At 36.7% G+C, this 26,350-nt stretch overlaps 1 protein-coding gene across 3 annotated transcripts in view; it reads right to left on the bottom strand.

Moving 5' to 3' along the window:
• VPS13B (vacuolar protein sorting 13 homolog B) overlaps positions 1-26,350 on the bottom strand; it is a 480,656-nt gene that overhangs the window by 247,063 nt on the left and 207,243 nt on the right. For all 3 annotated transcript variants that reach the window (XM_086465731.1, XM_086465733.1, XM_086465732.1), the window contains exons 19-20: positions 15,920-16,029; positions 2,299-2,446 (exon numbers count right to left, since the gene is read on the bottom strand). In XM_086465731.1, the coding sequence (XP_086321857.1) occupies positions 2,299-2,446; positions 15,920-16,029 (258 nt within the window). The remainder of the gene's footprint in view (positions 1-2,298; positions 2,447-15,919; positions 16,030-26,350) is intronic.

Here is a 26,350-nt window from a genome sequence, read left to right as displayed (position 1 = left end):
ATGGCACTGCAGTGTGGCATGGCTCTCCTTTCTTTAATCAAGGGAAATTGTGTGGTCTACTGAAGCAGACACATAGCACCCCTTTAAGTAATTTCCTGAGTATACAAGGCTTTTGATCTTTGGCATTCATTTTATATTTTTATTCCCCATATTTGCATGTAAATCTCAAATACTTCAGGTATATTACACCGGGCATTTTATCTCCAAATAGACATTTTAAAACACAGGCTAGCACTCAAACCAGCAGCGTCAGGCACACTACGTCTTAAAAACAAAGAAAACAGACCCTCTGCTAGATGTATGTAGCTTCACTTAAAAAAATGGTAACTTTTTTCAACAGATTTTTAACAGTTGAGAATTAATGAAACCAAATTTAGTAATCTCTTCTTTAAAACGTTGCTTCTAATTAAAAAAAAATGCTTAGTCAATGTTATCTCTTGAGAGATTTACTACTATCAACTTTCATTTATTAGTATCAAACCCTATGCCACGAAATTTTTTTATAGAGAAGCCAAGTATCTGCTTAACCACCAGCCCCCCCCCCCCCCCAGCATTTAGGCTAAACTTATTTGATAAACTGAATGGGTGAAGTAATGGGTAGCTAACATAAATGAAACCTAAAAACGAACCTTTTATTTTTGCAGCAATGTGTGTTGTACTCAGTAATTGAAAACACATCTTGATATTGACTTCAAATTAAAAAGTGGAAGAAGTTGAGATGCACAGAAATCCTTCTTTTGCTTTTAGGATGTTATTTATAATTTATCATTTTGTTTTATCATTTCTGCACTCACACACACAAAACCCAAAACAAAAGCAAAACTGACATTCATGGCATTCCCAGATTTTGAACAATAACATTTTCTTTTAGTAGACTATTGTGGTGTGATTATCACTACAGAAAAGGTAATACTCAAAGTGAAGAATAACAAAGGCTGAAGATCAAAACTGGCTACCAAACTGAGCAGGTACCAGACTGGGACACTAATTTTCGAAACTCAAAGCTACTTCTGCAAATTACATGCATACTTCTATAAACTGATAATTAACACAAACTAATCTAGCATCTGTTAACACAAATAGCTGGGTTTGAATGTCAAATATTCAAAATTACAGAAGTTTCTCCAGTGAATTACACCTTTGTGCTTTGTTGACAGGCACAGGTAGAATTAACCTCAAGAAGAAACAATTCATATCATTTATGATGTTGATCTAGCAGAACAGATGATAAATACAGTTAAGAACACACTTAGTAGAGTCATTTCATTACAGGCAAAAATAGAGGAAATCAATAAATTTATGGTAAATAAAAGTATAAATGGCAAAAGTAAAGGATATCCATAAATGAAACAGAAAGAAGTCTTTAAAAGGAATCTGTTATTTTACTACCAATGATAACATGGCAACCCACATAACATTCAGCAAACAGATTTTCTGGCTTTAGTCCTCTTTAACCTCAAAATAACAATTAACCCTACCGCTAATGGACAAGATTGTAATCTCAGTTTCAGTAGACAACATCTTGAAGTACTTCATGATTATCTGGAAATAAACATCAATGCAAAGGAAAAGAGAATTTGTTCAGTGTATTCAGAAGGATTACTAGCAGTCTCAGCTGGATAGTCACTTTTTTTTTTGGATGACCTACTACTTTACTACTTGCAGACAGTACTATATGAATACATAGCCAAGAAAATCCCAGAAAGCCATATCATCTTGATTAGTGATCACAAAGTTTAACTTTAGCACTCCTAAATGGCCAGACACTATTTCTAAATTCAATAATTTCTTGAACTCCAGAAACAGATGTGCCACAAATGCATTTTCTACAGGAGAGTGATTTTGAAAACAGTGAATTTTAACTGTTCATGACCAAGTCTTGATTTCCATACATGCCAAACTTTAAGCGATATGAATGGACTGACTGAAATCAAAGAGATTAATCTCAGTGTATAAAGTCTGATAAAATTACGCACTAAAATATCAAATATCAAGGCAAACAGCAAATATTCTATTGAAAGCACATCTCCTTTATGTCATTTAAAAAAAAATTGTTACATGAAACTATCAGGGCCCCAAAAACAGTACCTAAATGAAAATGAGAAGAAAATGAAACATATATTTCAAAATTGCAAGTTTGATTATTTTTAATGTAAAAAGTTGTAATTTTCTGGGCAAGTATTTCTTCAAAACTGAAAGTTTTTCCACAGTATTTGCACTGCTGATGCTGTTCAATTGTGGATGCATGTTATTGAGGGAGGTTGCAAAGAATGGCTAGTTTCAATTCTGTGATCATACCTGTTACTGTTTTTGTTTTGATAGGACTGCTGGCATACTCAGAGGCTTGATTCGATTGCTGCCTTGCCAAAGGTGCACTTCCAACTGATGCTTCATCGTCTTTTTTTCGAGTTATTGACACACCAAGTGGAACAGTTCCTACAGTCTGCTAGAAAAAGAAGTGTCTTGTGAATCACTCTAAACCAAAACACATTTCATTTTCATGAGAAGGATATCTTAATCTACATATTTGGAAATGTATAGAAGACAACTTGAAACAATAATTAGAGCACGTATATTTTGAAAACAAATTATGAAATGCTACATTCAGACTTGCACTAGTAATTCCTTATTTTAGTCCTCTTTCATCTGAAGGGAAGCTCTATAACAAAAAAGTGAAATATAATATATTAACTTAAAATACTATGCTTGATAGACAATCCAAATGCACATGAATAAACCTGGATGATCACCAAACCAAAAAAAATATCTAAATATTTAATGAAAACTGGAAAATTTTAGCCAGATATGAAGATCTGAAAGTTTTGCAAAGAAATTTATGAACCTTCATTACACTTTGGAAGAAAAAATGCAGTGTGATTTATACATTATTATATTTGTTCCTCACATTTTAAATATAAAATATAATTCTGACCACTACTAATTTTGAATTGTTTTGTCTTTCAAGTGTATTATTAAACGACAAACTGCTCAAAATATGACACTGTTAAACAAAACTGAAGGCATTAAAATTTAGTTTGAAGGACTGCATCCTTATTTTAAGATTAGAAAAGTGACATGTATTAATCTACATGGGTTCTGGAACTGGAGGTCCACAAATTAACGCAGTCTATTGGCTTTTTTATTATTTTTTTATTGATATGAGCTATAAAAGACAAAATAATTAAAAAAATTGCATCCTCAATTCATCTGTACAATTGGCTGTTAACATTTTGCTGCAGCATTAGCTGCTAAGTAAATTGTAGACGTATCCCAGTTGACAAAAGCAGAGTATTTGTACTGTTGATTTTGCAGAGGGTTATCATTTAAAGATGACAAAAGTTTTTTCTTAAGATCAGACATTAGGATTACATGCATCTTAATCAATTCTTGTGTAATTTAATTTTGTTGGTATTGGAGCAAAAATGTAATCCATATAGCTGGGTAATGAGAAACCTCACAAGTTGCATTAGGAATCTCTGTGGGAAACAAATTCATGTGAGGCAGGCAATGTGCTTGTAAATCTTCTCCAATAGAAAACAGATCACTGAATCAAGCAGTGTGCAACACGTGCACACACATGAAACCCCAAAACAAACAGAAAAATCATTTAATTGAAGGAGAATGACTTCCAAACGCCTTCACCATTTTCCACTTAAATTAAAATAAAAGAGACAATCTACTATTTAATCCTATTCCAGTGAAAGCAATCATCTTATATATGCAGTCGTATACAAAGTTAATAGGAAAATACTAATGCCAATGACAAACAGAACTCTCATCTCTTCTCCTTCCTCTGAACATACAGTCATCAGCTTTGTCTCCAAAAGCACTAAAAAGTCATTCTGGAACATAGTGACATGCCACTTTGGTGTCCTCTAGTCATAACAACAACAACAAAACCATCAGCTTTGAAAAGACAAGGGTTACACCACAGAAATACCTCCTGCACGCATGCAGAGAGAGAGTCTGAAGTTTTGTAAACTTCCGTCAGACACTTTACATCACTTATTTTCAAAATTTAGCAGTTTATCTGATACAAACTTTCATAAGGCAAACCCAGCTGCAGCTTTCCCATAACGGCAACTGTTGAGCCATGATTTGGCAATTCTGGACATAACATTGCAAGAACACCGACTTGCCAAAATGAAGCAAGAGTTTCTGAAGAATGAACACAGACAATACAAGACAGTACAAAAGAAAATAGGATGGAAATACTGTCTGAAGAAGCAATATCTATTTCTGAACCACTGAAGAAATGGATCAGCAAAATATAATAAGTTACACCACGAGTCACAGTGAAAAACATCAAGGCTATCACAGCCAGACAAAGCTGGAAAAAATTATGACCAAATATTGAGTACTTGAGTGCTGATCTGGACAATGAAACAGCTGTTTCATCTTTGCTCACTGAAATCAAGCCTGATGTTGCTGTTGATGACGCCAAGTACAATCTTGTCAGGTTTTTGGCAAAAGATTTCTGGTTAAAAGAATGCAGAAGATGAAAGATCAACGTTGAACTAAATGGAAAAGGATCATCAAGATTTGGGTTTTAGCCACAAACTGATGAGGAAATTGTGGCTTGGGAAATAGCAGATGACAAGAGCCCCACAGCTGTATGAGAAGATGAATCTGATGGGAAAGGAGACACTGCAGGCAAGTGTTATCATAAGTATTTCATGACAAGAATACAAAAAGCTAGCTATAAAGTAATATGTAGCAAAGTTTAACACACCTACCTGGGATGTAAGCTTTACAGTTACTAATAGGTAGTGTTATAAAGAAGATAAACAAAGAACATTTAATAAAGTTATGGAACTATGGCAACATTTATATGAAGGTGTTTTGTTGACACAAAGTCAAAATCAGATTCTGTTCTAGAATACAGTTTTTATCAATGCAGTAAAGTTTTGTGGCTACTATACACTGAATACTAGATTTATACTAATTCATGGTACTCAAAATAAGAATATTTACCACTTTTCCAGTATAATTATTACAATCAACTTTTTAAGCGGTGGTCAAAAATCTATAGGAAAGCTATACTTTTTGAAATTTAAATTTTATTGACAGAAATAATCTAAGACATTACACACCATGCTAAGTATGTGTACACAAAACACACACATACATTATACTATTTATGCATGTAAATGGATCAACATATAAAGATTATATTTTTTATTTCATACTGTGCAGTCAACATGACTTTGAAAATGATAAAGATCTAAAATTACAGAAATGCACAGAACAATAATAGCTATAAACCAACCTGCCAAAAATACCAGGCCCCAGGTATTTCCTGATTTATGTGGAGATATGCCAATTAAGTGAAGCTAAAGTATCCTGTAAATACAGCTAGTGGAAGTTTGCCCCAGGTAGAATAAATTAGTATTTTATTTTACTTGGGATTTTCAGTAATTAAATATTTTATTACTGAATTATAACTTCCCATGAGTGTGAGGCTGAGGAGGATGCAGGCAGATCTGGGAACATGAGAAATGTGTTCGAAAGAAAACACGACCAAATAAGCAGAAGAGTAACTTTCATTTGAGGGATGCCTATACAGTCACCTCCCCCATAACAAAACAAAGGCAAAAGAATATTCCAAGATAGGAACTTAAGTATTATTAGTAAAAGAAAAAAATGAAGCACTAGCTTGTGAATTCAGAAGCCTCAGCTCAGACATGGGTTGCCATCTTTGAAATGATACCTACCCCAGCTCTCCTGTACGGCGGATGCTGTGTGCACACAGACTGATGTGTACTCATGCAGTACCTTGCAACCAGCAAGCAGGAAGAAAAATTAATGAAGTCTTTGGAATGGAGGCAGATGGCAGTTCTACTCAAGGCACGGTGTTCTAAGAACATCTAAGATGACTATGATGCAGTCACTATCTGCCTCAGAGAATATTTACCTATGCTGCAAGACTGTCCAAGCTGTGCCAGAATGTGCACCAAAAGCAAGCAGGATCTACCTTGCCCACCTTGCAACAAGTTCTAATATAATGAAATCAAAATTGCTGCTTGACTACCAAGTTATGTTTCACTGTTTTGATTTCTAAGATTAATAACATAAGCACACACCTAAATTGCTTCAAAGAGCTCAAACAAAACTAGGCATTAGGCTGAGTTCCCAAATAAAACAAAATTACTTAATAAAATTTCAAGAATTAAAATTAAATTAATTCTCAATTTAAAAGATTAGAGATGCCTAACCCCTGGGGTTCACAAAAGCACCTTCCTTCCTTTCTATGACTGCTTCAGGTAGGATTTTCAAGTATGCTCAGAAAAATGCTCTGCTGGGACAAAACACCAATCACTGATTAGCTGTCATTTTTCCAAACTTATGTGATGAACTGATGTCAGCCAAGAACCTCCACATTTTCACCAACTGATGAAAGCATCCTATCAGCAGTTTCAAGGGGCCTTTGAAAAGCAGAAGATACAAGGTTCAAGTCACAAGTAGCTTTAGTTCCTGAAGTAGTGACTTCATTCCTACATCCTTCAGAAACTTGTGTTCCTTGGGGTAAGAGGTGACAGATCCTGATAGGGATAAATACAGTGCTTTTGGCCTGCAAGTAATATCAGAAGTCAAAACCTATTATAATTTGACAAATCTTTGCACACCAAGGAGATAATTATGTCTACCATAGAAACATGCTTATTTTATCAAAGCCTTTCCTGCTATTTATTAAGGTAGAAGAAAAAAACTAGAACTAAAGAAGGGCAACACAGCTCTACCCTCAACAGCCAACTTTGCTACAGCATGGAAAAAATCTTAAGTTTGGGTACTGAAACTTACTCTTACATTGTGTCATTCATTATCAGAAGTATTTAGCTCTTAAAGACACAAAGACCTGAAACATTCCAAAACTCATCCTAAGACAGATCGAATTAAAGGAATGTCTTGTTCCACATGAGTCTACTGACAAGTCATGATAAAATTATTCCAACTTAGGCAAACATTCCAGAGACACCTCTGGTGGAGACCTCTGAATGAAGACTTGCCCAAAGCATACCATCAAGTGTTGATAATATCCTTAACTCACAATGAACTTTCCATAAAGCAGTGAAAGGATTTTATAACACAGTAAAATTCTTAAGATAATGGTAGAGAAAAGAGAAAATGAGCAGAGAAAAAAGTTGAAGGAAAAAAAAATGGATTAAATTGAATTGCTAATGACCAATATTGTAGTCTATGTACCCAGATGATGAAACATTCTTGGTTTTGAATTAGGATACGCAATCTTCCATGGTGTAGATGTTCATGAAAAAAGGGAGAAATCTGGATTCTGGAATCATGTAGGTGTATTCCAGATTCATCATGCTTTAAAGCACTGGAATGCAAGAGGTGCAACGTCTTTTCCTCAGTTGTTCCTGTATACAACTAAAGATGTTCTCCCTGCACTGCTGGTTTTAGATCTACTCCGTTACTGAAATACTCCTCAAATTAGGTAGTAACACACACATGCATGCAGAACAGTCAAAGAAAACGACAGAAAAATGCAGCCATATACATTTGTATTACACATCTACATATATGTGCAGGTACACACTTTTGGTAGTTTAGTCTTCACTAAAATTAGTCATTTTATCTTACAGAAATGAGTAATGTAAGAGAAGTACTGATAAGCCATGAAGGCTTTACAGTAATGTGTATTTGAGGAAAAAAGGATTACATGCACTCATTTACATATTCAGTGCAAAAAGTATCACATACCTGACTGTCTCATAATCAAAGTATAGCTAAGGCTTTTTTATCAAGGAAAACAAACTCTTCAAATATTTATCTGTGCAAAGCTAAGTATGGGCTTTTATAAAAGAGTAAATATATGAAAAATACCACTGGTTTACAAAAATAAAACAAGCAATTAACTGAAAAAATCTTTTTTAAAAAAGTAAAAAAATATTTTAAAATCTTTTAAAATTACTAGAAACAAGGCCTCACTGCCACAAGCCACATCTGAAAAAAAATCTTCAAAAGACAGTCAAAATAAAATATTATATTATTAGAAACAAGGCCGCTAAACATAGCTTTGTTTTGCTTTTTAATAGGGAAGCAATGTTAACAAGCAGTAAACAGCATACATACAAGAAGTCACCCTCTATAGTGCTATCTTTCCCAAATTCTGTTCAAATTAACCTTTCATAAAGCATTAAAGAGCATCTTTTCAACAGGGCTTTCAGACCAAAGAAACACCAGGGGTTTAAGCATATATTATAGATATGATGAGTTAAAGAACTGTTAAAAAGCAGCAAGTAAGCAACTGGTGCACACACTACACTAACAAATCTACTGCTGCTACACATACAGCTCCCTTTAGAAAAGCAGTCCACACATACCAAAGGGTTTTTAAAAAATGAACACAAATTTTGGCTAACATATACAAGAACATTTAAAAAAAAATCAACTCGAATTTCTGTGTCAGTTTAAACCCTGCTTAAAATCTACCACAGGTTCATCAATCATCAAGCAGGGTATGTAAGATGTCTTTTGAACTTGCTGCTCCAACTTCATGGATTATTACCAGTTACTAAAAAACTGGTGGTAACAAAAACATGTTTCATAAAATTCTAACAAATTAACGGAACCAAAATTGTGATTATTTTTAACACCCAGATAATGTAAAATACGCTATTTTGATGTGGAACATACGGATGGAGCACAACGTATCTGGCTTATACTAATTTCCCTTTGAGCAGTCACATACACTGTACATAAAGCAGAATCACTACATTTTTATCAGGTTTCTTCTTAATGCATTAATTCTTAAAATGTAGATCTGAAGAGCAAAACATTTATGTTCAAAAAATGTACCCATGTGTACAACATAATATACTTTGTAAATATTGATATCTTTAAACCTTTCTTAGTATTTCCATTTCATACGTATAACACATGAAATGTCAGTACAAAAAAATTTACCATTGAATAACTTTCTCCAGAATGCTTTTCACCTGTTCTTCAGGTTTTGAACTAAAGGAGAGCAAAATCCAAAAGCATATTTTTTTATTTATTCTTGCCATATTAACTATTGAAAAGTTGAGAATCAATCTGCTAACCATTAGAACTATGACATAATAGGTTAATAACACGATGGCATGAAAAATTAGCTCTTTTTTAACATATACATTAAGCCAGGTTGGATGGGGCTTTGAGCAGCCTGGTCTAGTGGAAGGTGTCCCTGCTCATGGCGGAGGCACTGGAACTAGGTGATCTTTAAGGTCCCTTCCAACCCAAACCATTCTATGAATATAGCAAGTCCTGGTTGTTGTGGTTTTTCTTTTAAACTAGTAATTTCGTTAAGTATCTTAATAGGCAAGATGTTCAGAAGGTGCTGAATTAAAACATCTCTAAGATGTCTCAAGCTTACAAGTCAAAAACTGAGGATTTTGAAAATAAGTTTTGAACTTTGTTACAGTACTTTGATTTATACAGTTTATTCCTTGTTCTGCACCAAGACTCAAGTTACTTCAGTTCAGTATTATTGACAATAAACTAATATAACCTAACAAAATCAATTCCAAGAATTGCTGCCAATTTTATATATATTGTGTCTTGGGTGTTCTGGGTTTTTTGGTTTTTAACTCATTAGCAGGCAAATGTTTCTGGTGTTGATTACTGGACACTGTACACACAGTACAGTGCTCCAAACAGGAAAGGTGATCTACCAATTGTGTCTTTTTCTAGACAAAGCAGCATGTAATACTTGCCACACTGATTATCTGGAAAGTTCATCAGCTGACGATGAGGTGAAAATACTCTCATGATAATAAATATCCTTTCCTGACCTCTTCCTGTCCCTGTTACCAATTCGCAGGGCTGGCTTTTTTCCTTTTCTGACACTAAACAACAGTATTTTCTTCTGTTTTACATTATTCAGAGCTGGTACATAGGAAATTAACATAAAACATTTTTGAAAAATGTGTATAAATTCCGTAAGTATTATGCAATGATAATTAGCTTCTTGTGTTCACTTGAGTATAGAAAAGGAAAGGAGCAGGAGGGAAAAAGAGACAGCTGAAATATTTAATTGTCTATGGGAATACACCCTGATATCAAGTCAGGAAACTCATGAGCTTCTTTTCCTATTGGAAAAGGCTGAGGTACCGAACATCTTCTTCATGTCAGTCTTTACTACCAAGATCAGCCTTGAATTCCAGCTCCCAGAGACCAGGGGGAAAGGATGGAGTAAGGAAGACGTACCCCCAGTTGAAGAGGATCAGGTCAGGGAATACTTAAGCAAACTAGACATATGTAAGTCCATGGGCCCTCACGGGCTGCACCCACAAGTGCCAAGAGAACTGGCACATGTCATCACAAGGTCACTTTCGATGTTCTTTGAACAATCACGGCAATTAGGAGAGATGGCTGAAGACCGGAAGAAAGAAAACGTCACTTCTGTCTTTAAGAAGGGCAAGAAGGAAGACCCAGGGAATTCTACGCCAGTCAGGCTCACCTCAATCCTTGGGAAGGTGATGGAACAACTAATCCTGGAAGCCACTTCCAGGCATATGAAAGAGAAGAAGATGACTCAGAGTAATTGGCATAGTTTCACCAAGTGGAAGTCATTCTTGACCAATTTGGTAACATTTTATGATGAAATGACTGGCTTGGCAGATGAAGGGAGAGCAGTGGATATTGTCTACCTTGACCTCAATAAGGCCTTTGACACCATCTCCCATAAGACCTTCATGAAGAAGATCATGAAGTATGGGTTGAATGAGTAGACAATGAAGCAGACTGAAAACTGGCTGAATAGCTGGGCCCAGAGGGTGGTGATCAGTGGCACAAAGTCTTGTTGGACTCCAGTAAATAGCAATGTGCCCAAGGGGTCAGTAATGGGTCCAATCCTGTTCAATACCTTCATTAATGGGAGGAATGGCTGATAGGCAAAAGGGTTGTGCTGGCATCCAGAGAGACCGTGACAGGCTGGAGAAATGGGCTGACAGGAACCTCATGAAGTTCAACAACGAGAAGTGCAAAGTCCTGCACCTTGGGAGGAACAACCTGATGCACCAGTATATTCTGGGGGCTTCCCAGTTGGAAAGCAGCTTTGCAGAAAAGGTCCTGGTGGACACCAGGTTGAATAAGAGCCAGCAAAGTGCCCCTGCTGCAAAGAAGGTGAATGGTATCCTGGGCTGCACTAGACGAAGTATTGCCAGCAAATCAAGGGAGGTGATCCTTCCCCTCTGCTCAGTGCTGGGTCCAGTTCTGGACTCCCCACTACAAGAGAGACATGGACATACTGGAGAGAGTCCAGCAAAGGGCCATGAAGATGCTTAAGGGACTAGAGCGCCTTCCATATGAGGAAAGGCTGAGAGCGCTGGGATGGTTCAGCCTGGAGAACAGAAGGCTCACGGGGTACCTCACCACTGTATAAAAATACCTTTTTATATTGTAAATATAAAGGGAGGGTGCAAAGAGGATGGAGCCAGGCTCTTCTCAGTGGTGCCCAGTGATAGGACCAGAGGCAATGGGCACAGACTGAAACACAGGAGGTTCCCTCTGCCCATAAAGAAACATGCTTTTACTGTGAGGGTGACTGAGCACTGGAAGAGGCTCTTTATTGGGCAAGACCTCATAAACTTACTGTAATAACTAACAGGATTTTGCAGACTTCACACATATGAAAACTAAAGAGTTTGCCTCAAGTTCAGTTCAAAGAGAGATATTAATTCTATTCCTGACCAATATACACATAAGCAGCACTGGCTTTGCCATGTCACCTTTTAAAAACATGCTGCACATTATACCATACAGTATACAAACAGCAGAACTTCTTACTACAAACTGTTTCAGTAGTTTCCATTATTATTACCAGGAAAATTAACGTATTATAAACTTGCAACAAACATTAAAATAGGGACATCAAAACCATGCAACAAAAGCTCTGCGCTCATTTGTATTTTTTATATAGAGACTTGTTATTTCATTTCTGCCAAATCAAATTTTATAAGATGCATTACTATTCACGATTAAAATCCAATTACGCCCCCCAGAATGGCATTATACTGACCTATGACCAATATCACTAATTAGATAAGAAGCAATAATGGACAATACTATAGAAGAGGCTTATTTTACACAACACTTTCACTTCAGCAAAGAAACTTAAGAACTACATCATGTATTTCTAGCACCCATAAGAGAAATTCAAAAGGAATATGCAAATTTGTTCAAGCACTGAGAGAGCACCTCACAGATTTTTAGACTGCAATGTTCTCATTGTTTCTGTGCTTCGAAGGGGACAATGGAAAACTTACAGATGCATGTTGAAATTCATAATGGATTGAGAAAAACAAGTTATATTTACATCCATTTACCCTAAAGCACTGTCCATATAAGCCACAACAGCAACCATACAGATCAGTATTCAAATATGTAAACAGCAGCCACATTCTAGCATGCACTGTCACTTTGCAACAAAAGGTAATAAGCCACAGTGCCACTTACTGAAAGCGTCTGGCACCAAATGTCACATTGTCTTTAAAAAAAGTAGGCAGAAGACTTAAAGACTAGCTCTATTTCCAAATGTTGTTTTTTTTTTTTTTTTTTTCTTTTTTTTTTCAAGTTAGTTTAAAATAAATGCGAGGAAGAATGCTGTATATAACTTGCGCACCGTACAGAAACGTAACTTATGTAGACGGGTCCTACATTATATGAATTTCCAAATTCTAACATTTCCTTTAGATAAACACTATGTCCAATCCCCTTCTGCAAACAGTTGTTATCTGTATTGTTCCTAAAGACATAAAATTCCATATAAGAACAAGTTAGAAAATTTCCTTCTAATGATAATAGAAGCAGCTGAAAACTTTACTGTAGTCTTAATACTCCAGGCCTTAAAATTTTTTACTTGTAGCCTAAATATATGAACCACGTGTTTATATTTGCTGACTATGGTGCCAAACTTAACTTTCAATTTAAATAGCTTCTCTCTCCTTTTGGTGTTTACCTTTAATCAGACTTTTACAATCCTCATTTATCATTCATCACATTTTTCAGACACCATCTAAGAACATACCAGGACATGTGATGTAGTGTACTAGATACTACATAAATATGGTTAAAGAGTTCATAACCTCATTGTACAAAATAGACATACTGGGTAAATGAGGGGAAAACACATAAAGAGGTTACATCTGTACAAACCAAGTAACACAATGGCCTCAGCTATCACACTAGTTCTAGAATTATTAGCTGCTGGTTAAGCAAGGCGCGAACAGAGGTAGGTTTAGCGATAGTCTAACAATAAATGAAAAGGGGTAGTCCTCACAGGGCTCCCCACACCCCAACACAGCAGTCATTCTTTGTTATGTTCCAGTTGAAAGAAATCTCAGTAAGGCTGAAGAGAATTAAGTTTCTTGGTGGCTTCATCATGTCAAAAACGACACAGTATGGCTTTATGGAAAAATCACTGAAAATATATGTGTTCTGTAAAAATGAATTTACTTTTAGGGTTACTTCTGTCCTACCCCATTCCAGCTTACAAAGTTAAGTATGGTCTGATATTTCTAACTTTTCACACTGTCAGACAAAACCACGCCAACACAGTTACATTACACATAGTGAGTATTCCAGTAAAGATATAAAATATGTGTACTACCAAACTGGCATTAGAAACATAAGAATCCCAGAGTAATAGTTAAAAGGCAAATAAATCTGAAGAAGTCCCAGTATGTAAAGGCATTCCTGTCTCTGTCAGGAGCCAGACAATCCCAGCCCTACCCGGTATGCAATCAGAAGTTTACATGGCTATAACTGTGGTCCCAAATAAATTAATAATTTGATTTAACTTATTGAACTCATAATGTTACTACTTGATAGAATGTATACACAGAACCAAACATACTGAAAGATTTCCTGTGTTTTCAGAAAAAAACTCACAATTTTGACTTACTCAAAATGACAAAGCAAAAAATTATATTAAGTAGACATTTAAATTCAAGATATCTTAACATTTAAGACCTCTGAAGCACACAAGGAACTTCGAAATTGAAGTGTTTTCTTTTCCTCTGTTGCAATTATATAAGACTAATGGTTAGAACACAGGGAGAAAAGAGCTTTATCAATCAATAACGTTTTAACCATAACATTTGCTTGAAAGCATAATTTCTTACAGGTGTTCCATTAGGTTGTGCAGAGCATTTGTCTTCTGTTATACAAATTAGACTATGGTAACAAGCTAAACTTCTTCCAGTAAGTAAAACACAATGCCATAACTTTGACTAGAATCCTTAGCCTAGGATAATTACAATATTACATAAAGAAAAAACCTCTTTGGTTAAGGATAGTTTAATTTTAACAGGTATAGTTCTCTTTTCAAATAAAGTTTCCTCACGATTACTACAGACATTGTAATTTTTAGTATTATGTGCAGTCTATTACCACAGTTATGTTAACAGTGAAACTACTATGATGTCAACAGGGTTTATAAATTCAAATGTAAAATAATTTCAAATGACTAAGCAACTCTAAATACTAATACCATCAGAAATGTGATACAGTAATTTTAATCAGAAACAGATCACAAAAAATTTGGAAGGCTGTATAAGGTAATGACACAAATTACAATATAACTACTTAACCAAAAATCGGTTAAAAATTTTGCCACTAGTGATCAAAACCATGGACATATAAGTTTCCTACTGTGGTCACTAAACCTTTCTAGTCACTCAGTATACATTGGCAATCAAAAGAGAAAGCATTGAGTAACAGCTGATTATATACATTAATGTTAAGGGAAAGACTTTTATAAGAACGCTTGAAATAACCAGGCTTAAATACATTTTGGAAGGATACATAACAGTATTGCAAAAGGAAATAAATGGTCTGTTTTAAAAAAGACATATACCAGGAAATGTTGTGCTGCTCCAGTCATGATGTAGTAATAAAGAATATCTCAACACATTAAAAAAGTTATTAAGAAGATAAAGCAGCAATTCACACATTGTTTTTCAGTTGGTGCGGGTGCAGAATGAGCTTAACAGGACTCAAATTAATGTTTGACAATTACTACTTAACAAGGTCATTTACATACAAGAAATAGAAATGTTTACAGATCATGTTAACCCTCCCACTTCAAGGGCCCAGTATGAAACTGCCCTGATGTGCACAGTGTTCTATAATTATGAGACAAACATCGAAAGATTCTTATATTGGCCACTTAATAATTGACCACTTACACCTGAGACAGGACATCAGGCTACATAGACCACTAGTTTGATCAATTATGACAAATTTAAGCTTTAGAACTTTCTACCGGTCTGCCAAACAACAGCTAAAAATAAGTTTAAAATCAGGCAAAAGCTGTGTTCTTTCCAGGCCAGGAGTATGGGCATGAAAATTAAGGTCAAAAATACGTCAGTGAAAACACTGTACCACACAGACCCACACCCTTAACTTCTTGCATCTTTTCCAAGCACTTTCTATGCAAATATATGTTTTGACACTATATACAGAATGTTATAGATTCACTTATGTAAAGTTATGAACTATATGGTTCATCTCCTATTAAAATGCATTTTAATAAGAGTAGTGATTTTGTAACAAGTTATGCAATTAATTGATAGACCATTCCAAAGGGTTAAAACATGATTTACTATTTAGACTCAGGAGGCTTACGAGGTCTCAGTAGTTAAAACTAGTTGCAAAACACAGATTCTAAGCAGTGATCACCATCAAACATTCTCTATTGTTTTAATTAAACATTATAAATAAAAACACTGCAAAACAAAAATTATAATATGCAAAACTTAATGTTTTAAATAATTGAAAATAAGATCAACAGTATGCACAGCAAACTACAAAGAATGGGGTGACAGAAAACAAATATGTGGAACAAGAATGCACTACTGGCATAGATGGAAGAGAAAGTTTCCCCTCTCCCCACTCCTTTACCTTCAAAAATACGTACCTGCTGACTATGTCTACTAGCTCGTTTCTGAGGTTGGTAGATAAGCCAAGTATACAGGACTGGATCAACGTTAATTGCTAATCCTTGCACACTGGACAAGAGTACTGCACCTATACCCCGTAGAAAAGAAAAGAAAATGTAAACTACCTGTAAACTCCATATATGTATTCATTTTTCTCGCACACAAATCATCTCTGATGCAGACTTCTGTTTCGATTGGACTTACATACGTATTTATTTTAAATTCCAATCACAAGTAATAACTAAAACATAAACTTCCATAACTTCTTGAAAGTGAGAAACTTGCCAGCACTGCCAGTGTTACGGACACATATAAAAAGATACAGAGAACTGCATTTTGATTTTTCTTATTACAATTTTTTGCCAAGAAAAATGCTTGTTTTCACAAAGTAGTGTGTGTAACTGAATACACACAACACCTTTCCTCAGATTCTCAGCCAACAATAACATCATGCAAGAAATGAGTCAATGACACCCCTGACAGAAAGAGAAGAATATAATGTATGACTCCCCCCACCTCATAAACAAAAAACTTTGTCTAGGACACTGGGTTCTTTTAATAAAGACAGGTCTAGTTTAGGTTAGTGTTCTGTCCAAAGCTGCTAAGGACAAACATTTTTCATGTAAATGTGGACACGAATATTCTTCAGTGGACTAGTTAGGGATGAGTTCAGTAAAATAAGGCAAATTATTGAACTATGCTAATGTTGGCCGTCCCAGTACCATGAGGTCTTAGGATTTTATCCCGTTTTACAATGTATCTTCTTTTCTTTAAATCTCATTTTTGAAGTTCTAGAACTACAAGACAGGGCTATTACATCCTCATCTCTTAAAAGTAACTTCTAGTTTTCTTATGATTGTGAAGAAAAACTTACATGGGAAACATTAAGGTTCAAAATAGGAGAAAAAGTATTCTCAGTATCCAGAAATCTTAGCCTGTACTTCAAGCCAAGCACACTAAAACCTAATTTATGAAGCACTATTTCTGTCAAACCTGCATTAAAAGATCTGATGATGTATTAGCGAGGCTTTTGTTTTAATAGTACAAAGTACCTATTGCAGCAGAACTTAATTACAGAGCAGTAAAATTCAGAAGCAAATGGATTAATGTAATACAAAGGTATCAATTATATGAAAAAGTGTAGCAAGCAGTAATAGGCAGTTACAACAAAGAAATAAATGAAATAATGAAATAAATAATGAAATAAATTCAGAACAGAAATCCTGGTTACTGGAAGATCCCAGCACCAAGTTCTAGAGAATTACAGTAGTTCTACAATTCAAAGAATCATAGTTCGTAAAGCAATATATATTCTATTTACTCTGTAGTATACAATATAATTATGCACCAATCCAAATTTAATAATAAATTCAAATAAATTCAGAAAGCTTGTCACACAATTAAATGTACTTTCCAAAAAACAACAAAAACATACGCCTCAAAACACATAATACATCAAAAACTGTGAACAGAGGGGAAAAAAAAGTTATGAGTTTTTATTGTATATAACAGAATTTTAAACCCAGCTGAATTCCAAATGGCAGAAGACCCACCAACCTGGGGCGACGCAAGCAAAGCCTGATGAGTACAATGGGAAAACGGCAGTCAAGAAATACACAAAGATAAATCATCCGCCTAGCACAGGCTTGGAGTTGGAACACACACTGTGAGAAACTCCTATACAAAGACTAGTCTATGTGATCTGATGGTTTTAAATGTCAGTAATAAACCTTAGAAATAAATCTGCAACCTAAGGCCAAGCCAATGTTAAGCATGAAGTAAAGGGGTAATGTGCAAATAAGAAGAGCAATGAACATGCCTTGCGGCAAGATCTGGAGGAGACTAGAAAAAAGAAGCAGAAGGTAACAGAGGACTGATAAAGTATACGCTACAATCATTAGCTTTTATAAGATACTTGGATGCCAAAATAAGAGAATCCTGCATCTTTAAGAGATGCCGCCTGTTGTCAGCAGTACTTAATGAAAGGTTTAATGTATATGTGATATGACAAGTGGGAGACAGAGACCTCCCAAAGAGTGAGGAATAAAGTCAGCTGACAGGCAAAGTCAACAAAAAATCCAACATTTATAACAGACTCCTGAAAAGGAAAAAAAAAATAGTGTTGCTGTAGCACATGATGCTAGTTACTTAATTTAGTTTCTTGTTTACTGCAAAAAATTAGATAAAACTACATTCAATACAATTAAGTCATGCTTTGAACTGAAGCTATCTTTTCACTTCAATTAAGTCACACTAGCACAATGCCATAAAACTCTACAGTGAGGTAGAACAAAGAGCAAAATAGTTTATTTTTCCAGTTGTCTTTTGTCATTGATAGCTTGTGTCTGGGAGGGAAAAAAAAAAAAACAAACAAAAAAAAAAAAAAAAAACCACAACGAAAAAACAGTACTAGTCAGATAAGCAATTATATCATTGGCCTTTCAATTTGACCGTTAGGTAACTTTGGCTCCTATCAAGTCACCTCCATCACACTGAATTACTGAAATTTACTGCCACGTTTGCTACTCAGCCACTTTATTAAAAAAGCAGTTTAATTGCCTACGTGAAGTTGTTTTCTGCGTAAAAGCTTTCTTCAAAATAAACAGCTATGTAGTCAAAGAAAAGTCCCCCCCCCCCCCAAACCCCAACTCTTAAACTTGTGTTTTCATGCCAAGAAATAAGAATCCCCCCCCAGTTTTCAAGGAAGATCTCACTGATGTGAGGACCAAGCTGTTGGCAGCAGACTCCTTACGTATCTAAGAAAAAAAAAATTAATTGCTATTTTGTCTCTGTCGAAATGCAATGCTCAAGTTTTCTGGATTTCATTAAGATTGTGGTGAACTTTCTTTTCTCCCCTCCCCTTTTTTCCTTTTAATTAAATTTACATTTCAGAAAAAACAGACCTTAGTCCCATACCATACTAGGTTTCCTTTCCAGATCCCAGTTCTTGCCAGAGTTATCTATTACAACTATCTAGGAAATTATTTGAAAAATAAGAATACAACCAACTCCAGGTAATCTTTGAACATTTCAGAATTTCCTCAAAGTCGTGGTGTCATTCGCCAGGCACAGTTTGGGCACATAATTTCTTTCCTTCCCAACTTTTGGCTCTCTCCTGAAGGAATGAACCAAGGGGAGGCTGCGGTGGGTGGCGGTGGAGGAGGACAAACAGGAGGCAGCAGAGCACAGCTGCGCTTGGCGGTCTTATCCTGCAGATGAGCTTCTTGACAAGATCCCTTGGATGATGATAGCTGCAGCAACAGCACTCATCTTCGCAAGGGACCGGGGGGGGGGGCAGGCAGAGGATAACCTGGGGCCTCCTGCACTTAGGTTGGCTCTGCCACTACCTCCTCCCACCTTGAGTGCTGAACAAAGGCTGCTGGAGGAGCAGGGAGGAGAGGGGTTGCCAGCCTGGGGCTCTAGCCCTAACCTCTCCTTCAAAAGATAAATTAAAGCACATAATAAGTGGGATGAAAAGGGAATACGGTACATTCTGGCAAGGAGGATGAGGACAGCTGGGGGATGCAGCTGCAGAAAAAAAAGAGGCCAGTGGTAAGAGCAGGATAGGTGAAATGGGACAGAGACGAACATCAGAGAGGTGGTGCTGAGGGATGCTCAGTGGTGATGAAAGAAAGGACTTCAAATATCACAAAGACAGAAGAAAAGGATGAAGGCAGCAAGATGGTGGAAAAGGAATGCAGAGGGGAATGAGCATTTTGGGAAGAAGAAGGGAGGTGACAATACTGGGTGAAAATGGCTGTCTTTTTGGAGATGTAAGTAACTTGTGAAAGAGTAAAGTTCATTACTGAGTCACTCCCAACATCTTGGTAAAAAATATTTTAGTAGAAGAATAGACAATAATACTTCAGTCATAAATTTACTTATGGAAACTCAACATTCCACACAACAACAGTATCATATTATGATGCACTAGACATTGAGAAGCACCCTTGCTATTCATGTGCAGAAAAAATTTATTTTATCTCTGCAACAATAAAGGATCAGCCTTTCTAAATTCTGCTCTGTGTGTACGCAGTATCCAAACACATCTATATTGCTATTTCCAGTAAAAACTTTCAGTAACACATTTTAGATATTTACCTATAAAATAACCTAAAAACCTCTACAAGAAACTGAAGTTTAAGTCATAGTTAATGTACTCTTTCTATTGGGGAGGGATCATATATATATACGAACAAAGGGAAAGATCTACAATAAAAACTAATTCCGACAAGTTTTGTTTATTTTTAGTTACTTAGTAACTAAAGAAAACATTACACCATCCTGCTACATAAACTGCACCATGAATTATTGGAGCATTGAGCTCCTGACTCCTAGATGTCTTAGGACACATGAATGATAAGCAGGTGCTGATACAGGTTGAGTTAGCATCATTAATTTAGTATCCAATTACTTTAAAGGATAGCAGAAAGAAGAAACAATCTTTTTACTTATTATCTTACTGTTTTGAAGGGCATTTCCACCAAGGCATACTATAAAAATGAAGATCTGCATATTACACCCAAATGAAGAGTTCCTTTTTATAAAAGTATATAGGTAATTAGTTCTTTCTGCTAGTTGACTCAGAACAGATGCATTGTAAATCACTAAATGTGGAAATATCTAACTCTGTTTAATTTTAGCCTGGGAGTCAACTAAGGGAAAAAGAGTGCTCTTTACTATCTGCTTACTGCCAAAATGGCTTGCTTACCCACATTCCAAACAGGCTTTACCAATTAGCTATCCTATGGCACCACAGCCATTTTCAGTCACATCCCAAGCTGAAGAACAAAAGCTGAAGTAGGAATTAGAGATAGCAGTTACACAGCATAAAAATTAAACGTACAACATTTTTGTCCACTTTGGAATATCAATGACAAGCCACTACGATTGTCTTGCAAAATAATCAGCTTATCTAAGAGACAGAGTCCTGCATTTCATCTTGAATTGCCGAGTCAGAACATGGAAACAGATATCTCAAGCTACATTGAAGTTTATGTGATTGTGAAAAATGTTATACCAGCTACAATAAGTTAATGAATTTTTATTTTATCTCAGAGAAAAAACTCCAAGTCTACTGTACTTTCATAGAGTTTTACGTTCACCAAGTGCTTAAAATAACTCTAAGATCAATTAGTTTAATTGCTTAGACCAATACTAGAATATTTCATTAAAACAGAAGTAATGGGGTAATGTTTCCCCATGATACTAAGGCACTTTAGTCTGTAACATCAGAGTCCCTTCATACAACAATTATTCTTTGCTCAAGTGTATACACACCACAATATTTTAACATTATTCAAAAAAAAAAAAGCTTTTGATCTTTGGAAACATTCAGTAGGAATGTACTTCTGCTGTCATGACCTTGTAACTCTCCTACTGAGGTTTAGAGCAGAAAAGCATTAGATGCTGAAACAAAAGAGGTGAGTATCATTGTTTTTTATTTTAAAAACAGAGAAAGTGAGGCAGAGAAGTGAAGTTATTAAATCACACAGTAGGACAGCAGGACCCAGGGATAGAATTCAGATGTTAAAGTTATATGCCACAGATAAGTACCTACTGTAACTAGTAGCAAAAATAAATGCAGGGGTGCGCCTTGTTTTAATCATAACTCTAAATCACACAGGCCTAATTTCAATTGAAATTGAACCTTCTGATAAGCCATCGTTCGGGTTAAAGAAAAGAAATATTCTGTCTCCATCCAGATACATACCCAAATACTCACCAATGTCAAATTACGGAATTATAACATAGAATTATAGTCAAAGATGTAACATTATGAGGCAAAACACAAAAGTGCTGAATACATTGTTTAATACAAAGGTCTGTATGTCAGGCATTATTTGTCTAAAATACAAGGAGCCACATTTCAGCAAATCAATCTGAAGCAAGTTATATCTGATCATGGTGTGGGAAACAACTCTCAGTTATTTCATATCATCTCTGCTCTTTGATGTTAAGAATAGAATTGAGTCCATTTAGTAATTTGTCATTTTTACGGAGGAAAAACACTATGACATGCTGAGATGCAAGTTCTCAAAAAAATGCTAGAATACTCATTAACTTGTTTGCTATATGTTTTTCAGAAAAAGTATCTTGAAAGACTGCTTTGTTTTCCAAAATTCATTTGGGCAAAACTTTAATTTCCTTTAGAGAATATGGTGATGTGTGTTCAGGGAAACAGTTTAACAGGCAATAACAATCAAGAAGAATAGGAAACGTGTAGGCAGCTGTAGTATACAGAAATGTCAGCTTTATTTGGATTACTGAATCGTCTCTGTGAAAACACAACAGCAATATTCCTATGCTGAGATACATAGCACCTCTTCCTTAATTTCTAGCTTTTTAATGCAAGAACATATCGTCCAAGTATGACTTCCTCATGTTCACTTTTAGGTGCAGTTTACATATTTAACCATCACAGCTACTATTCAGTAAATATAAGAAGAATGAGGAGGTCTAAATTCAAGTGACAGAAAGGACTATACAGATAGAAAGCAAGGATATATTATAATGACTTCAAAACTATATTGTCAGTGAGTGAATAAAATGATACAAACATTTTAGAAAACATGAAGTGTTTAGAACACTTGGTTTATTTTAATAATCAAAAAAAAAAAGCGGGGGGGGGGGGGGGGCGAAACCCACCACAAAATACAACAATGCAAGTTGCCCAGAGAGTTACATTTCCACTCAGAAAATGTAGGGTGGCCCAAACTGACTTCAAGCACAGGCTGTTAGTGGAGACAACGCTATTCAAGCAGGTATTCAGAAATCCAGTTGTGCTTACAACTAATCACTTCAATTTACAAAGTTATCTACCAATGTCTGGTCCCTTTCCCCCCAAATTCCCACTAGAAAGCTATCTAACATTTGGTGTTATAAATCTGATCACCAATCTGACTCTAAGTCCTTAGACTGTTTATTTTAAACTTCATGGAAAAGATCTGCTCTGCTAGTATCGCACTACGGTCACATGTAAGAGTTAGGTCTCAGGCTACCAACAGTTCTGCCTCTGTATGACACCATCACAATTACATGTACGACAAAGATTACTTAGACCTCTAATACCACAAACTGCATTAACTTGATTATACCTGACCAGGTTTTCAAAATGCTAACAAAGGTTTGAGAATTTAAGATTGTTTAGTTCTGCGACAAAAGAACTCAAATACACGTTGTAATGTCACAGAACCACAGCATGGTAGGGGTTGGCAGGGACCTCTGGAGACCATCCAGTCCAAGCTCCCTGCTAAAACAGGTTCACCTGGAGGAGGTCGCACAGGACTGTGTCCAGGTGGGTTTTGAATATCTCTGGAGAAAGAGACTCCACAACCTCCCTGGGCAGCCTGTTCCAGTGCTCTGTCACCCTCTGAGTAAAGAAGTTTTTCCTCAAGTTCAGCTGGAACTTCCTGTGTTCCAGCTCATGCCCTGGCCTCTTGTCCTGTCACCAAAAAGAGTCTTGGCCACATCCTCTTGAGACCCACACTTTAGATATTTGTAAGTGTTGATAAGGTCTCCTCTCAGTCTTCTCCAGGCTAAACGGACACAGGTCTCTCAGCCTTTCTCATAACTGAGATGTTCCAGCTCCCTCATCATCTTAGTAGCCCTCTGCTGGACTCTGTCCAGTAGTTCCCTGTCCCTGTTGAACTGGGGAGCCCAGAACTGGCCACAATACTCCAAGTGTGGCCTCACCAGGGCAGAGTAGAGTGGGAGGAGAACCCCCCTCGACCTGCTGGCCACACTCGTCTTGATGCACCCCAGGATACCATTGGCTTCTTGGCCAAAATGGCACATTGCTGGCTCACGGCCAACTTGCTGTCTACCACAACTCCCAGCTCCTTCTCCGCAGAGCTGCTCTCCAGCAAGTCAACCCCCAGCCTGTACTAGTGCACGGGGTTATTCCTCTCCAGGTGCAGGATCCTACATTTCCACTTATCAAACCTCATTAGGTTCCTCCCCGCCCAGCTCTCCAGCCTGTCCAGGTCTCACTGAATGGCAGCACAGCCTTCTGGTCTATCAACCACTCCTCCCAGTTTTGTGTCACCAGCAAACTTGCTGACAGTGCACTCCATCCCTTCATCCAGGTCATTGATGAATATGTTGAATAAGACTGAATAAGAAGGTCAAGGCTCTTCCTTTCCGTTTTCCATACAGAACCAGTACAATTCACAGTTACTCATTCTTATGAATCAAGAGACTATACACTCCATTAAAGTAAAAAGCTGTCTGGTGCTCTGAAGAAACTATGAGGCAATTTTCCTAATTTTTTGTTTGCTCGACTTGGCTGAGACCCTCTCGATCCTATTTTAAAGGCTGTGGAGGCTATTTTTCAGATTACAAGTCGCATTTGTAAAATACAGTAATTCCATGGAATGGATTTCTGATGAACTACTAGAAACAGACTATAACTACTCAAGCAGACTAGAAACAAAGTGTTTATATCGATACTTTCTGTTAAACAAGAATTTTGCTAATTTCTGGACTGAGATTAGAAATGAGAGGAGCAGCAAATCCCTTCTTTCACTTGATATCAGGAGTCTAGTACTACTTTTGGATCACATTCTATTCTGCAACAGAAATGTGAACAAATTTATTTATAAAATAAGAAATACTATGGCTCAAACCTAGTGTTCTCCTAAGGGATCAACAAGCATAAGGACAAAGCAGATTTAGTTGCATAGTCTACTGGATTTCTCTACACAAATTCTACAAGGTGTTTCGTCAAAGGCATTTAAAGAAACTATGCTACCTGTAAGGGATAAGAGAGGAAGTTAAATAGATAAGCAATTTGAGATTGGACAAATTATTTAGGAGAAAAGAGAAGAAAAACATGGTAATTTTCACAACGGAAGAAGGGAGAGCCCTGTAGGGACCCACGCTGCCCAAGACATTCCAGGGGATTAACGTGGTGACCAACTTTGCTGAGCTACCCAGAGTACCTAAGAACAGGGCTGACTGAAGAAATCCCAAAGTATCCCCACCTGACTCAATGTCCTAGGTTACAGTGTAAGATGTGCCCAAAAAAGTATTCTATTACCATCTTCAGGACCTGTTGAGACCAGGTGGGGCGGTGCTTCCCGCCTCCCCCCTCTGGACCATCTTCTGTTACTGGGCACAACAATGCCTTATCGCATGACCCATCGATAACCCGCAACTGGACTATCTCCTGTTAATGGCCCATCAAGGAACTGCCTCACGACTCCCCATCCCACTGTGAGATGCTCCGCCCGGGGGGAAGGAGCCAAGCAGTCCATGCCAAATAAAAACTGAGATTTTGAACACCCTAGCAGCCTTCTTCCACTGGATTCCCGGAGGAGCTTTTCCCCCCACCGGAGTTCCAGAGGACAAGAGCTACCTACCTACCACTGGACCTTCCGAGGAAGACCAGACCCTTTTACCTGACCGCTGCTTCCACAGAACTACACCCATCGCTTCAGGAGGACTGCAGCCACCATCTTATCGGACTGCTACTGCCACCCTAACAGGGTGTCAGGTTGTATTCCTGACTCTGTCAGTGTAAACCAGTGGGTTGTTTGTTTTTTCCCTGCCTTGTGTTATATATATATATATATATATATAAGTAAAGAACTGTTATCCCTATTCACCATATCTTTGCCTGAAGGCCCCTTAATTTCAAAATTATAATCATTTGGAGGGAAGGGGGTTACACTTTCCATTTCAAGGGAGGCTCCTGCCTTCCTCAGCAGACACCTGTCCTTCAAACCAAGACACTCAACACAAACAAACATATTTTTCCTAGTGGTATCGCAGCCTCTTATCTTAACTTCACATGCAAAATGATAACTGAGCTGACTGCTTTGACTCAAAAAACAAGATTTCTGTTTATTCTAGAGAAGCGTTAGGTCAGTGCTCAGTACGAAGGAAGGAACAGGCAATAAAAGTGAAAATATCAACTATACCACTGCATAAATCCATCGTGTGCACAGATATTGAGAACACTGCATGCAGCTCCGGTCAGTCAAAAGGGTCAGTTTTAAGCATTCAAACCTGGAAACTTCTGTTTCACAATACCATTCATTCAGTATTTATGCTCCCTGATTCCCTCTATGCTCCATGCCAAAAGCATTATACATTCTCCAAATCCCAGAGCAGACAGCAGAGAAATAAAAATGTATACACATGTGTATCTTGAATTTCGCTTATTGCTTAAGTAATTTTCTTTTCTTCATTTTTAAATGATTGCCTGTTTACTATAGTCAGCTCCAAAGCAAATGGGTTTTGAACAACTCTAGGTCCAAACCACCTGGACGTAGATCTCAGAGCCTTAGAAAAACTGCAACGGCAGAACGTCTTTTCCAAATGCAATATTATTTGTAGATTTTTATGATTGCATTGTTCTTGGTAAGTATGTACACAAACGTGTCAGTACCACCAGTAGCTGCACT

The sequence above is a fragment of the Leptosomus discolor genome, chromosome 5 (genome assembly GCF_034619465.1).
Source record: "Leptosomus discolor isolate bLepDis1 chromosome 5, bLepDis1.hap2, whole genome shotgun sequence".
Classification (NCBI taxonomy): Eukaryota; Metazoa; Chordata; class Aves; order Leptosomiformes; family Leptosomidae; genus Leptosomus; species Leptosomus discolor.
Note: the sequence above shows the minus strand (reverse complement) of the source record. Positions and strands in the feature narration are given on the sequence as shown.